The following is a 15,309-nucleotide window of genomic DNA, read 5'->3' as shown; positions in this document are numbered from 1 at the left end:
ACGCCCCTGTTAGTGGCCCACATGATCTTACCCTTCCCTGAATCACAAAGATCACATATTAATTATTCATTGAATTAGCTATTATTTATTTGCAAATGTCAGAGAGGAAAAATTCAGGAGGTTGTTGGCACTGGATGAATGGCTTTTATCGGCATGTGCTCACCAATCATTTGCATTTTATCAACAATTTTAACATTTTATGGGAACGCAGGCATCTGTTTAGGGCAATTGGATTTAATTTAAACATGTTAGGGGAGGAACTGTTCACATCCAACACATCCAACCCACCTTTGATCACATGCATCCAAGCGTGGTTTCGTCAGAATGTAAGACAAAGGATTATTGTCCGTCAATCAATCCTTTTAGAAATTAATTTATTATTTTATATAAATTCTCCTGAAGTGCTAACAAAAAATGCACCCCCATCAGAGTTGTCAAAGGATAAGTTTGGCAATACATTTTTTTTTCTACATGGCACTTTCAATATCAAACGATGGAGACCAAAAAAATGAATTATTTTTTTTTAACCAGGCTTTTAACATGTTTATTTCTACTCTAGAGTTGGACATTTTAACGTGGGAATTAATGGAGGTTGACTTGCTTTTGCAGCCAGCCTCTGATGGTCAGATGAGGACTCCGCATGAGATTCAATCTGGAAGTCAGATGGTTGGCACTTGTTTGGCGTAAGGAGCTGGTAGCTACAGTTAACTTTGATTGACATAAAGTAGGCGTGGTCCTGTCGGCTACCCAGGCCTGTTCCTCCCACCCATCTGCGTCACGGTACTGCAGGTAGACGATCTGTGCCAAGTACTTTCAATTTGTTACAAAATGTAATATTTTATCATTTAATATTTTTAGCACCTCTTGTTTTTCCAGAGTTTTTGTTTTCATGTCCCCAATCTGTCTGTTTATTTAGTGTTAATGTTGGTACTAATATAGTAACTCTAGCTTAAGTCTAACTTTTTTTAATATGCCACTGCACTGTAACACGCACTCTTCTTCTTTTTCCTTTACTTTTAATGCTTTCATTATGTAAAGCACCTTGACATGACTTACTGCTATAAAAGTAAACCTGCCTCTTTAATAATGTATTTAGGTAAATATGATATCTTCCGTGCATTTTATGCGGTGACCTTTAGTGCCATGAAAGGCGCCTAACAAATCAAATGTATTATTATTATTATTATGTTTGTGTGCGTGTGTCAAGTTTTGGATTTAAAAATACGAGAAATTTTCCCCGCTGTCTGAGGTCCAGTATCTTACATTTTAAGATAGATTTACGAGAAATCCAAAATAACTACCTGTCAAAAACTTACAAACTACAATTATGTGCTCAGAATCTGATAATCAGACCTTTGTTGACACTGAGATGATGTGGACATTCATGTGTATGTAATTACTATAATAGAGTCTAAATGTAAATACAAAGGGGAATTAAATATTTTCAGTGTATATACACATTGGTTGTCTTCCAGTGAAACATTTATATTTTCTTTTAATTTGTAATTTTCACTCATGTGGCTCTCTGCCCCGTCCTCCTCCTCTTTAGGAAAGTAAATTCGGTTCCCCATTTTTAGAGATATTTACACGAAGTCTTCACTTTTTATGCAGAAATGTCTTCTCTCTCGTTTCATCCATTCATCTCTTTGTTTCTTAAATTTTATTAATACACTTCCCATCGCTTAAGTCAGTAAATTTATTCTTTTTTTTTTATCTCACCCCCCCCCCCCCCCCCTTCCAAGTGTTGAATATCTGTGGATAATTGATTGTTTGTTTCATGTGCCCTTTATTGACACCTTACAGACATTTGTTCAATAAAGTTTTAAAAAAAATCCATCCATCTGATTTGTTGTTTGTTGTGGAGTTTGCCCCATAGACATAGACATATATACGTATATATATATATACATATATATATAACCATATGTCTATGGTTTGCCCCGTTTGCCCCAATACATCCATGGTTTGCCCCGATTTATAATAGATCCATGGTTTGCCCCAGCCCCCGGGTCGAGAGGGACCTGGCTGCAGGCAAGATGGCCGCGCCCTTGTCGGCCATCTTGCCTGCAGCCAGGTACTCTTGCCCGGGTCTGGCAGTCAGAAGGCGCGCCGATTTTTTCCAGTGGCCAGCCGCGGTACTGCAACAGAAAATCCCATGCGGCCCAGAAAGCTTTTTTCCCATAGAGCGCAATAGTAAAAGAGAAGCCTCTAAAACTGTTCACAGGACACCTCCAGCTGTAATCACCGGCAATTACTAATCTTTGTATTCTATATTTTTAAGTCATGGACTTTATATCCGTCAAAGATGTTTTATAACGGCCAGAAAAGTCAAAGAAAAGTCTCTTTCTGGGCGTGACGTCACGGATGACGTCACAGCCGTGTCCGTGCATTCCACGGATGGATTATATTAATATATATTATGTAATTATATTATATTAATACATTAATATTATATGTAATGCTATACATGTAATAATATACATTAATTTATGTATTATATTAATACATATTATATTAATATTCGCGGCATTCCCCCGGGGCATGATGGGAGGCCCCAGAGCATCATGGGAGGTGACTCAACTGCGCATGCTCTATGGGCCGCTGTATGCGGAAGTAAACCCGGAAGTCAGAGATTTTTTCGGTTTATGCGCTGGCTGAGCAGAATGTGTCACTACCTGATGTGAGTCGCTACCCGATTTGAGTCACGCATGCGCAGTTGCGTCCAACAACAGGGAATGTTATGCTATATAAGGGTATTGATGCAAAAAATCTTTATATTATTTTTGGCAAAAAATATTTATATTATTTTTAGCAAGCATAGCTAAACATGATAGCCAAATTACCTTTCAAGATGTAATTACTCATAGAACGAGTAATCTTCCATTTGTCAGCTTTTCCCAAACTAGGATGAGACTTCCGGATTCCATGTAGGCATGGAGATGATGGAAAACATTAAAGTCGCTGATTTTAATCAATAATCGGATAATGACAACACTACTTCTCCACTGAAATGCACATGTTGGACGTGACTGCGCATGCGTGACTCAAATCGGGTAGCGGACTCACATCAGGTAGTGACAGAATGCATTGAAATGAATGGGCGGCCATTTTTAGTTTCCAATCCAGTTTCTATAATACATCCATGGTTTGCCCCCGTTGTGGCAAGAACCTCGCGAGAACTGCCACCTGCTGCTGCCTGGGTGGCAGTTCTCGCGAGGCTAGTGACAATTCGGTTTGCAGTTTAAAAATTATTATATTATAACACGGCAAATTTACGGGAAAATACTAATACGGGAGGACGGCGGGAAAGAGGGGTGAAATACGGTAGTTTCCCGGCCAAAACGGGAGACTTGACGGGTATAGTGTGTGTGTGTGTGTGTGTGTGTGTGTGTGTGTGTGTGTGTGTGTGTGTGTGTGTGTGTGTGTGTGTGTGTGTGTGTGTGTGTGTGTGTGTGTGTGTGTGTGTGTGTGTGTGTGTGTGTGTGTGTGTGTCACGTGCTTGTCGCATGCGCCCACATGACCTCGTTTACGACACTTTATCTCGGCGCTGCAGGCCCCCAGTCTCGCGCTCAGCAGGCACGCCGATTTTTTCCAGTGGCCAGCCGCGGTACTGCAACAAAAAATCCCATGGGGCCCAGAAAGCTTTTTTTCCATAGACCGCAATAGTAAAAGAGAAGCCTCTAAAACTGTTCACAGGACACCTCCAGCTGTAATCAACACCAATTACTAATCTTTGTATTCTATATTTTTAAGTCATGGACTTTATATCCGTCAAAAATGTTTTATAACGGCCAGAAAAGTCAAAGAAAAGTCTCTTTCTGGGCGTGACGTCACGGCTGTGCCGTGCACTCGCAAAGCGCGGTCGTGTGTGTCTCGGGAACGAGGATGGCTGAAACTAAGCCGTTCGGCGGAATAATCACTCAGAAACTATGGAGCCTAGAAACACATTGCATTGCCAATTTGCACCAAACAGAAATGTTTAATAGCAAGAATAATAATGGTTTGTCATTCTTGTACTTATATATATGTATGTATGTATGTATAATATATAAAGTATAATGTATTGCTCCATGGTGTAAATTGAGTATTATAATGTATGTATGTATGTATGTATGTATGTATGTATGTATGTATGTATGTATGTATGTATGTATGTATGTATGTATGTATGTATGTATGTATGTATGTATGTATGTATGTATGTATGTATGTATGTATGTATGTATGTATGTATGTAGGTTTATGTATGTGTATATGTATACGGCTTAATTTAGGGTGGCGAATTATATTTTGTGTTGTAAATAACCGGGGCAGGGCTAAATAAGTTTTTTAACTTCTCCCTGCTCCATTTCGAGCATGCAAAAAAAGGAAAAAAAAAAAGAAAAATTGTTATGATTTGTATTATACTGTATTTATCATGATTATTATTTAACTATTGTTCTTTGGTTTAAATATATATTTTTTAGCATGTTCGAAATAAAGTTTTTCATTCATTCATTCATACTTAAACATTTCCGTTGTAGCCAACGGTGTATGGTTTGTGAAAATAAGATATCAGGCAGGAATAACACAAGTCTAAGACCCTGTCCACACGTAGCCGGGTATTTTTAAAAACGAATATTTCCCCCCCTCCGTTTATAAAAACATTTGCATCCACACATAACCGAAGATCTGCGTTTTCGACCACATTCATAAGCATTCTAATGATCCTGTAGATCATCTGCGGCTCCGCGGAGGCGCAGGTGTGGGTGTTTCCACTGAGATCCTCCTGCACACACACACCTAACGCACTTCAAATATGTATTCTTCTGTTGCTCTTTCATTTGGAGGCAGCGCCCTGCACGGGACTAAATGAGGGTCAATATTAACAAAATGAGCTTGTGGCGTGAGATCCCCACCTCACAATAAAACTGACCTCCATCAGGTTTGAGCAAACGTGCAGGGAGAGAGATGTGTCGTAGTTGTTGCGACGGTGCCGTGGAGTTTTAGATGTCATGTGTTTAACATCATCTTAACCCTTAATCCTCAGCTTATTTTATGACAGTGCTCCCGGGGAAGCTGCACCTCCGCAGCTCCGCGGGCACTGCGAAGCCGGGCAGTGCCCGCAGGGCAGTGGGCAGTGGGCAGTCCGCGGCTCCGCGGCTCCTACGCCGTAGGGTGCGCGGAGCCGCGGAGCCTACGGCGTAGCCTCTGTGTAACGCAGTAAATTAACCACATTTAAACATAATATTTTACATATTTAAACATAATACTTGACAAAACTTGTAATACAAAAAATATTTGTCTTAATGTAAGTAATAAACTTGGGAAGTTTCATGGTGATACTTACATTTTTACCCTATTTTAGCCTATTAACCTGGGGTGTCTCATCTTAAATAAAAATGACTCGTTTTATCTTTAATTAAAAAAACACACACAAATGAACCATGTATAGTCTATAACCATGACTTTGAGAACAGCATCGGTTGATTTGCCCTATAAATCCCTAATTTCATTGTGTACATCTATCATTACCGGTCTGAAGGACTCATGAGCGCGCAGCGCTTGTCCAGAGCGCGCAGCGCTCGTTCACATTGCCCCGGGGCATGATGGGAGGCCCCAGAGCATCATGGGAGGTGACTCAACTGCGCATGCTCTATGGGCCCGTGTACCAGGAAGTAAACCAGGAAGTCAGAAATTTTTTCGGCGGATGCGCTGGGTGAGCAAACTCCATTGAAATGAATGGGCGGCCATTTTCGATCCGGTATCCAGTTATATAATACATCCATGCGGCGCTGCACCGTTTCGCTTGACGGCAGTGGAGACAACCCAGAAGTGTCAGATCCAGCACGAAGTCCTCTGCGCTTTTCTTCTCAAACGTAAACAGACAAACGTAGTTTCCTAGAAAATAACTCGTTTCCAAAGCCTTGTATGCTCCTGACTCCTGCAGCCGAGCCGAGGCGGGACATGGCGGCCCCGGGCCCGTGAGCAGCAGCTCCCTACCCCGCTGCTAGGCTCTCTCCGCCGGGGCGGAGCCTCCATGTGACGGGCTGACCTGAGAGCACGCTGGGGGCCGACCGGGGACCGCTGTCTGCTCCCAACATGTGGCTGCAGCAGCGGCTGAAGGGGCTGCCGGGGCTGCTGTCCAGCAGCTGGGCCCGCAGGCTGCTGCTCGGGCTGCTGCTGCTGCTCATCTTCTACTGGTACCTGGGCTCCGACCGCCGCTGGAGGCTGCTGGGCGGCCCCGGGGCCCCCAGCGGGGCGGCCGGGCAGTGCCTGCTGGCCGAGATGCACCGCTGGAGGTCCATCGTGGAGCGGGGCGAGGGGGTGTACAGCACCCCCGAGCAGGACCCGCTGGACATGCCCTTCGTGTCGGGGAACGGACACATCCTGATGGACGTGGAGCAGAACCGGCTGTGGGTCGCCTCGTCCTCGCAGCCGGGCTCGGCCCCGGTATGTAACACCACTTTAATCATTTTTGTTTTCAAATTCCATTTAGGGATCTTATTTATCATTTATTTATTTTGTTGAATGTTTTTGAATTTTATCTAAATTAGTTGTTTTATTTTATTATTTTTATTTGCGTCTTCTGCAGAGGTGTCAAAAGTATTCACATTCATTACTCAGGTAGAAGTATAGATACTAGAGTTTAAAAATACTCCTGTAGAAGTTGAAGTATCAACTCAAGTTTTTTACTCAAGTAAAAGTATAAAAGTACTGGTTTCAAAACTACTTAAAGTATAAAAGTAAAAGTAATGTAAGGGGGAAAAAAGCCATTAAGGACAAAAGCCATTGAAAATGAATGCATCTTAGTATAATGCAAATATATTAAAGAACCATATATGTGTACTATTGAGCATTAACATGTGTTTCAGAGAGCAGAAGATATGATGACTAGTTGCCTATAAGTATTGTAATGGTGCAAAAAGTCAAACTTCAGAGGCATGTTATCATTTATCCTAACCTTTATTGGAATGTACATCCAAGTTTAGTTGCAGGAATCTGAGGGAACGGATGTAAGAACAAAACTGGACAAGAACATCTGAAACAACCACAACCAAATTCACTCTATCCGGATGGAGCAATTTAACTGGATAGTTTTTTTTTAAAGGCCGAAATGAAATAGAGTAACGAGGCTGTTTTTAAAATGTAAGGAGTAAAAAGTACCGATAATTGTGTGAAAATGTAAGGAGTAAAAGTAAAAAGTCGTCTGAAAAATAATTACTCCAGTGAAGTATAGATAACCAAAATTTCTACTTAAGTAAGGTAACGAAGTATTTGTACTTTTACTTGACACCTCTGGTCTTTTGAGGAAACTGCTTTTTTGGCTGTACCCTCTTTTTGTACCTCCTGGGCTCCGTAGGTCATTACTTCAGCTCCTCAGTGCTGCATTGCTCTGAGTGGAGCAGGAGTTTAAAAGAGGGTCCAGAAGATTTATTCATGTATTTTTCTGTCTTCTGCAGAATTAAATGTAGCAAAACCAACTTATGACTCATCATTTCTTGCAACGGATCCAAACCTGTTACAGGTGCACCAGACGGAGTACTCGCCCAGGGTCAGCATCCAGCTGGAGGAGCGGCGGGCCGAGGCCCAGGCCAGGATGCTGTGGTTCAGGAAGGGCTCCGTGCTGTCGGTGCGCTGCGTCTCCCACTCCTCCCGGGACTGTGTCACCGTCCGGGAGGAGTTCATGGCCCACAGGAGCCGGGCCAACGTGCTCCTGCAGCGGGTCCACATCAACAACCCCTCGGACAGAGACGTGGCCCTGGACGTCTCCACCGGCAGCTCCTCCTTCGGCACCAAGTTCTCCAGCAGCGTGGAGAAGGTGGACGATCGGGAGATCACGCTGTCCTCGGGCCGGGTGCAGGTGGAGAACGGCCGGATGGTGCTGGTGGTGGTGGTCACCAAGAAACTGAGCCCCAGGATCCAGGTCCCTGCCAAGTCTGACTACAAAGACAACATCCTGTCAGTGGTGTGGACGTCAGATCCCATCGAGTCCTCCAAACTGGAGGAGACCTTCATCACACTGAGAGATGGAGCCAAGAAGGAGCTGGAGGAGCTGCTGAGGGTTTCCGTGGAGGATCTGGTGACGGATCACCAGCAGGCCTGGGCCGACCTCTTCATTTCAGGTGAGCTACGACTCAACAACTGACTTTTCCTGCTTTTACAGCCCTGGAGCAGTATTTAAATAGATTTGACTACTCACTGCACACCCTACATAGTATACCTGCATGGCCTTCATCATTGAGCCAGTAATAAAAGTACACAATTGATGACACTGTTTTAGTGAAGCTTGTCAGATGGCCAAAGATCATTCTAACTTTTTTTTTTTTTCAAACTTCATACCATCAGTCCTTCAAAGACTCCTCTGACCCTTGCAGTGAAACACATATTTAGGCTCCGATGTTAAAGTGAAAATGACATGAGTTATGTCTGTGTTTCAGTGCAGTCTAAAGGACACGTTGTAAAAGTGCCTCTGGACAAAGCTGCACAAACAAACTCTGTTTTATGGTACTTGACATGCAGTCATAAAACCAGAAGGTTGGGTTTGTTTTTAGTTGTTGCTCATCCCGTTGTACCACCCGGGGTTTCAGCAACGTAATTTTGAAGTCTGCCCCAAGGTCTGCAAGTGTAAGCGAGGTATATGTTTTGTTTACCATGATACATCAACAGGAGAGAGTCTGTAAAGACCAGTATGCTTTGCACTATTTTTTTTTTTCAGAGGAAATGTTATTCCGGTCATATCTCTGACAGGTCCACATTGGACATCAGGCCGTGAGAGGTTTAAAAGCTGCTAGTTGCCTGCAAGCGCCACTGTCTTTCAGATGCAGAAAAAAGTTGTCCAAGGCAAGACCAGTGGACATTTGTCTTTGACGTAGCTCTAACAAGTTAAGAAGACACAGTTAAAAACATCAAGGACACGCATAAGTATGCAGATAGATTAAAAACACAGTCCGTTATTTGTTGTTAATAATGTAGATGACTTTTTTTCAGTAAGTTTTGTCCTTGCCGGACGGCCCTATAGGGACCCGTGGGGAGGAGGAGCTGAGTTAAGGGTGGAGCGGGTGTGTAGGATCATGTGTGACAGCGGTGGCGTCATCTTGCTTGCATGTTGTCTGTGTCGGAGGTTATCTTGTATCTCTAAAACACAGCCTTGTGGCACCCCTGTGTACAGGATTTTAAAAGTTTTGGAGACAGAATAAGAGCAACGAGAAATTAAAGTCATCCATGCACACATGAGAAGTGCCGGGGGTTCTGGGTGCTTTCCTCAAGTACCTCATGAATGAATGGTGGCGAAGAGAGACGACGCTGCAGCTGTGTCGACCCATCAGTCGCTGCACGTTGCCCCATCGGTTCAGAGTAATTCCTGTGTGACACAGAGAAATGAAGCTGCTGCTTGTGGTGGAGTGATGGGCTGGAGGGATTCATCCTGTCTGGCTGACCCGCTGTAATCGCTCTCTTTCTGAGAGACGTCTGCAGCCGTCTCTCCCTGGCTGTGCTGCTGTGACCTTTGTCTTTCCTGCCGACGCTTTGATCCATAATGGGTTAGAGATCGATTCACTGGACAACTAAGATATGGAGGAGGAAAATGTAACTTGCCTCCAACTGTATCTGAGCTACATCATGGCAGAATTTATAATGATGGCTATGGTTTCAGCTGGTAGTCTCAGTGTCAAGTAAAATAAATGTTTTATCAAAGAAGTAATCCACCTGTTTTTATATAGATGTAAATGTACATGTTTGACTCAGTGAATTAAACTTTTCAGGCTGGCTACATTAAAATTCAAGAGGTCAGGCAAACATTATCCACATTTGTAGTTTATTTAAGATGTAATTTGTTGTTCATTCATGAGCTGACGTAAAAGCCCAAACTACCAGAAAGGTTAGATCTGATGATTATAAACTCTTATGTTTGTCTCTTCAGGTGTTGAAATGAGGAGGATCACAGACTCCCACACGCCATCCAGCCGCACAGTGAACACCACCCTGTACTACATCCTGTCCTCCTCCACGGCTCCCCTGCTGGACCGGAGGCTGAGCGGCGAGGAGCGTGCACGCCTGGAGTCCAGTCTCAACTACGCTGACCACTGCTTCAGCGGCCACGCCACCATGCACGCAGAGAACCTGTGGCCCGAGAGGGTGAGCAGCACGGCTCAGATCCTGCAGCTGGTCACGTTATGGACGCTGACTCTGCAGAAGAGGGGCTGCAAGGTGCTGGTGGCGGCCGGGGCCCACGGGGCCATGCAGGGCATGGTGCTCAGCTTCGGAGGCCTCCAGTTCACAGAGAACCACCTGCAGTTCCAGGCGGATCCAGATGTTCTGCACAACAGCTACGCCCTGAGAGGAATCCACTACAACCAGGACCTCATAAATCTGGCGGTGCTGCTGGACGCGGAGGGGAAGCCGTTCCTGCACGTGTCGGTGAAGCAGCAGGAGAAGCCGGTGAAGCTGTACGCCTGCGAGGCGGGCTGCCTCAACGAGCCCGTGGAGCTGACCTCGGAGATCAAGGGCCACACCTTCCCCGTCATGGTGACCCAGCCCATCACGCCGCTGCTCTACATCTCCACAGACCTGCGGCACCTGCAGGACCTCCGCCACACGCTGCACCTCAAGGCCATCCTGGCCCACGAGGAGCACATGGCCAACAGGTACCCGGGCCTGCCCTTCATCTTCTGGTTCAGCGTGGCCTCGCTCATCACGCTCTTCCACCTCTTCCTCTTCAAGCTCATATACAACGAGTACTGCGGCCCCGGCGCGAAGCCCCTCTTCAGGAGCAAGGTATAATCAGCGCTGATGAGACGAAACTGCAATCTGATCTGACGTGCTCCGGTTTCTGTGTGTGCTGGAAAGGTTTCCTCTCTCTCAAAAAGTGCTCTGTCTGTGGGTCGGCTTCTCAGCTTTGACTTTCTCTGTGAGTGAAATTTATTTTTCCATCTCATGTGACACCTTTGGAGTGGGTTGGTTTTTTTGTGTGTGTTTATTCTTCAACAGCCTTATAACCCTCCCCACCCCCCCTCTCACTGAAGATGACTCTACAGTTCTTGTTCTGTGTTGAGTGAGCTTGATGGGGGATGTTTTAGTGCGTCTTTCCCCTCAATGAGACTGTGAACGATGAAAAAGCAGCTCAGAGACCTCAAAGTTAACCGTTTGTCCAGCGGCGCCACTTGCTCACGCCACCTGTTCGACTGCACTTCACGACCTCTGTGGAATGTAACGATAAGCGAAGGAAGAGCAAGAAGCACAAGTCAAGTTTTATTTTCTCCCACAAATTCTCTTGCTTTCACAATAGCATCTAGTTTTATGTTATGACAATGTAAAGGTCAATTTCCAGAGGTACGACTTAAAGTCTGCTTTTATTTGTTGTAAATGTCACGTTTTTGTTTTATTTACACCCCAGTTAATTCAGACATATCAGCTGCCGCATCCTCACCCAACCAAGTTAATGTTGTAATCAGACCCGTGTCCATCAGCTGGTTGGAAGAGGATAAACAAGAGCGTCTAGTTTTGTCGGCAGCTGCGTTTAATAAACAGGGTAGTGGTGTCGAATCCAAAACTAAACTTGGTGGAAGAGAATGCAAACAAACCCAGCTGTCTCTGGTCACGTGTGAGAGAAAACTGGGGAAGGTCTTCAGGGATTGTTATCCATTGTTCTCATTTCCTTATGTGAGCGTTTTAAACATCCAGGGACAGCACAGCTCATCAGTCATGCGAGTGAAAGTTTGGCTGCATCAGAACTGGCAAAAGCTTGGCTTCTCTGCACCCGCGGCAAGTTTAAAAACACTTTCTTACCTGCTCTAGTTTAATATGTGCATCTAAAAACCTTGATGAAAACACAAGCATGGACATCGAGGTCAAAGACGATGAATGCATGAAAACTTAGAAACCTTGAAATTGGCCTTTTTGAATAATCTTATTAGGGATGAAGTGCAACAAGACTTTAAAGATTCAGTGTTGCTGAATGGAGATAAAACGCGTCGTTAACGAGGATGTTTCATGGAGAACTTTTAACGCTCGCCCTTATCGCGATCTACTGCCTGAAAGTGTCGACTCCTGGTCTAGTCCTTCAGATCAAAACTAAATTCATTAGATTAAGTCATGTTAGATATTAGTAATCAAAACATTTTTGCTTACACTATTAAGTGGTTAAATCCAATTAAATATAAATAAAGGGTGCGCTTTGATAGATCAAAACGATTAATACGCCACATGAAGAGTTCTAAAGCACATTTAGGGGGATCCGTCCTGTCTGATCGTTCAATGTTCTCGTTCTCCAGTCCTGAATTAGTCTTGTTTGAGTTGAGGCTGGGGTCGTTGGTGTGGACACCCAAGAACAGTCTGTTGGTTCTGAACGTTCATCGCTCGTGTTGTTGCGTACTCGTTTACGGCCGTTGACCTGCAGACCTCAGTTGCAGGTTTATTCTATTTATTTCATCTTTTTGTTTTTTCTCCTCTGATCAGCATGGACTGAGAAACTCACATTGCCAAGAGTCTTTTTCTGCTGTTCTCTTTTTTTCTTCTTGCCTTTTTTGATGATGTTTTATATTGACTCTGTCAATTAAATTAACAAGAAATCCGTGGGTGGTGTTGGTCTCTTCTCTGCTCGCCTGTGGGCGCTGCTGTGCTTCAGTCACACGTCTCTCCTCCCTAGCCTGCTTGTTCTGCTGTGGGCCGGGCTTGTTTCCTGCAGCTACTCTAACCTTCCCCTCTGACTTCACCAGGTTGCCAGCAAACGCGAGGATGACACCTTGGATGCTGTGTGAACTCAGCTTCAGCGTTTTTCTTGAGCGTAGAGGAGCTGTTCACCTGCTGGTGCTGAACGTTTTGCAAGACTAACCACTGACTAATACGCCAGCAACAATCATGTCATAATTCCTCGTCTGCATTCTTCTGTGTTTTCAGTTTTTACAGCTAAATGTGAACAGCTGTTGGTCCCGGTGTAGTGCTGCGTTCACTCACCTGTGGGATATTAAAGTTTTCAACTTCTTAGTGGAAACCATCAAGAAAGCTAATTAGAAGTCAGACTTCCTGATCAGGATATAACATGTTGAATAAACTACTAGGGCATCATTAGTCACTTTCCTTGGTAGACTAAGTGGACTAAATTAACTGTATAAACAATAGTTTCAACTTGCTTTTAATGTCGTGAGTGCTTCATGGCGTGAAGCGAGGAGAGCTTCCTGAATACGGACTCGTTTATATTATTCTGAGGTTTTACTTTCGAGTCATTTCAGGCACCAGACAAAATATTTCTCCTTTCAAACCCAACACAAAGGGCCACCGTGTTTACTTAGCTGCTTATCGTCTTAATTTAAAATACAATTACTACTAACGCCATAATTTGTAAGTTATCTTATTGAAATGGATTCTCTTTTGCCCAAATCTAAAGATGTTGATTATAATATAGAATATATACGATATAGATTCATGATCCATTTTATTTCCATATGTAAATATTGGATTATAAATTTATACAATTTACACGTATGTGATGTTAGCAGCCCCCAACAACTATTTGACAGTTTCTTACTCTGAAGAAAAATGTAACCACTGAATGATTTAAAATATATAAATATATATATATATAATAATAATGATGATATATTATAATCACACTCTTAAGTTTTGCAGGGGGCGTGTCCAGTGAGGAGGCTGATTGACAGCTCTCACAGCAAACAGAACTGAGTTGACCAAACTAAACAGTTTCAGACACAAAGCGGCTCATTGTCGTCGTCAGGCCTGCTGCCCCTGCAGGGGCCGGGGGGATGGGAGGCCCCTGACCTGATTAATACGTTTCTTCCTAATCAAACCATCCTGATGGACACATAAATAAGGAACCCACATTGTCTGGTAAACAGCGGTGTCCAGCAGCGATGCATTTAGGCGACGGGGTCAGTTCAGGGTGATGACTGGACTTGGTGTGTGACATCAGAGCAGGTGTCGGGTCGTCTTAGATCTGTGCTGCATCATAAGAGAAGTGTGAAGCACTTCAGCCCCATTCCCTGAAGGTTCCTCGAGCCTGTGTTGGCTCTCTCCTCATGTCCATCCCCTACGTGTCTTAAATTACATCATACAACATAAATGTTGTCAAACTTAACTGTTTTTCTGAACTCTCACTGCACATTAACTGAGTTGATGGTCACGGTAACCTGAAAGAACCAAACCTCTGGAAATAGTCACCAGTTTAGAGTGTGATTTCAGGTGGATCCTCCGATACGCGGCCAGGTGAGACTGGGCTGGTGAAGTTAGAGGGGGAACAGGAGGTTCCTCGCTGTGCTGGCCATGCAAACAGGCTGCACGTTTTCACTTAGAGTTGATGATGGGATGCAGGTCAAAACCAATGTTCTCGGGGTGGTAATTGGGCTTGTTTTAGTCGTCGTTCATTCCTGTTTCTGGCCGAGGATGTTTTTGTTTTTTCCTTTTTCGTTGCAGATAAAGTGGCGACGCTGCATCCAGCTCTCGCTGGTTCAAACATCCAAACACGCCAGTGTGTAGTTCCTAGTAGGGTTTTTTTAGCTGCCAGCGTATTGATTCCCATCAGCGGATCACACATCACGGGTCCAGTGTGCATTTACTCAACCTTTAATACCCCCCTGCCGTGTAAATAAATCCGTGGTGCAGATGACCCCGTCATCCGCTTATTGATTCGTGGTGTTTCAGCATGTTTGAGAGCAGATTAGACTATTCATTTCTGTTTTTCTTTTCTTACTTTAATGTGAACTACTGAGTGTGCCTTAATGAAGAAAGTAGGTAATTTATTGAGTTTGTGGCTAAACATTTGCAATAATATCCATTGATTTGTGTTTGAATGCTTTGTGGTCTTCCATTAATGAAGCAAAAAAAGTTTGATCTTTGTCTTACTTTGGGGAGAATAAATAAATCACTAAATTATTGAGTATGTGTGTCGTTTGTTCCTAAAATTTAAATGTAAAACCCCCAAATTTGAAACGTTGAAGATCCAAATAAGAAAATTATTTTTCCTGTTAGACTTACTTGTTATTAATACACATCCTTTTATTTATTGTATGCAATAAGTTAAAAAGTTTTCTAATGGGACATTTTGGTATGAAGTGAGGAATTTCAGGTGATATTTAGATCCAATCTGAAGGTAAACCGTTTGGGGGTCATTAATACTTTTATTTTGAAATCCTCCACAGTATCTCGTCTTACTGATGTCCCTGCCTTTGGACAGGATTGACGTGGAGCTTCTTTGTACACAGAGCAGTTTATAATAAGTGGTGAATGTGTTTTCTATGAATAACGTGTGGATGACCCTGAGAAGAAAAAGCAGCTGCACACGGTTTCACGGATACTGGTTCTGTACCAAATCAGTCA

At 43.7% G+C, this 15,309-nt stretch overlaps 1 protein-coding gene across 1 annotated transcript; it reads left to right on the top strand.

Moving 5' to 3' along the window:
• Positions 1-5,763: 5,763 nt before the first annotated feature.
• On the top strand, positions 5,764-14,867 carry kiaa2013 (KIAA2013 ortholog). The gene is made up of 4 exons (XM_061735602.1): positions 5,764-6,432; positions 7,508-8,105; positions 9,902-10,755; positions 12,696-14,867. Exons 1-4 carry the CDS (start codon positions 6,082-6,084, stop codon positions 12,735-12,737), a joined length of 1,845 nt encoding a protein of 614 aa, XP_061591586.1. The 5' UTR covers positions 5,764-6,081; the 3' UTR covers positions 12,738-14,867.
• Positions 14,868-15,309: the final 442 nt, after the last annotated feature.

This window comes from Cololabis saira, chromosome 12, assembly GCF_033807715.1.
Source record: "Cololabis saira isolate AMF1-May2022 chromosome 12, fColSai1.1, whole genome shotgun sequence".
Taxonomy (NCBI): Eukaryota; Metazoa; Chordata; class Actinopteri; order Beloniformes; family Belonidae; genus Cololabis; species Cololabis saira.
This window is presented reverse-complemented; position numbering and strand designations above follow the sequence as displayed.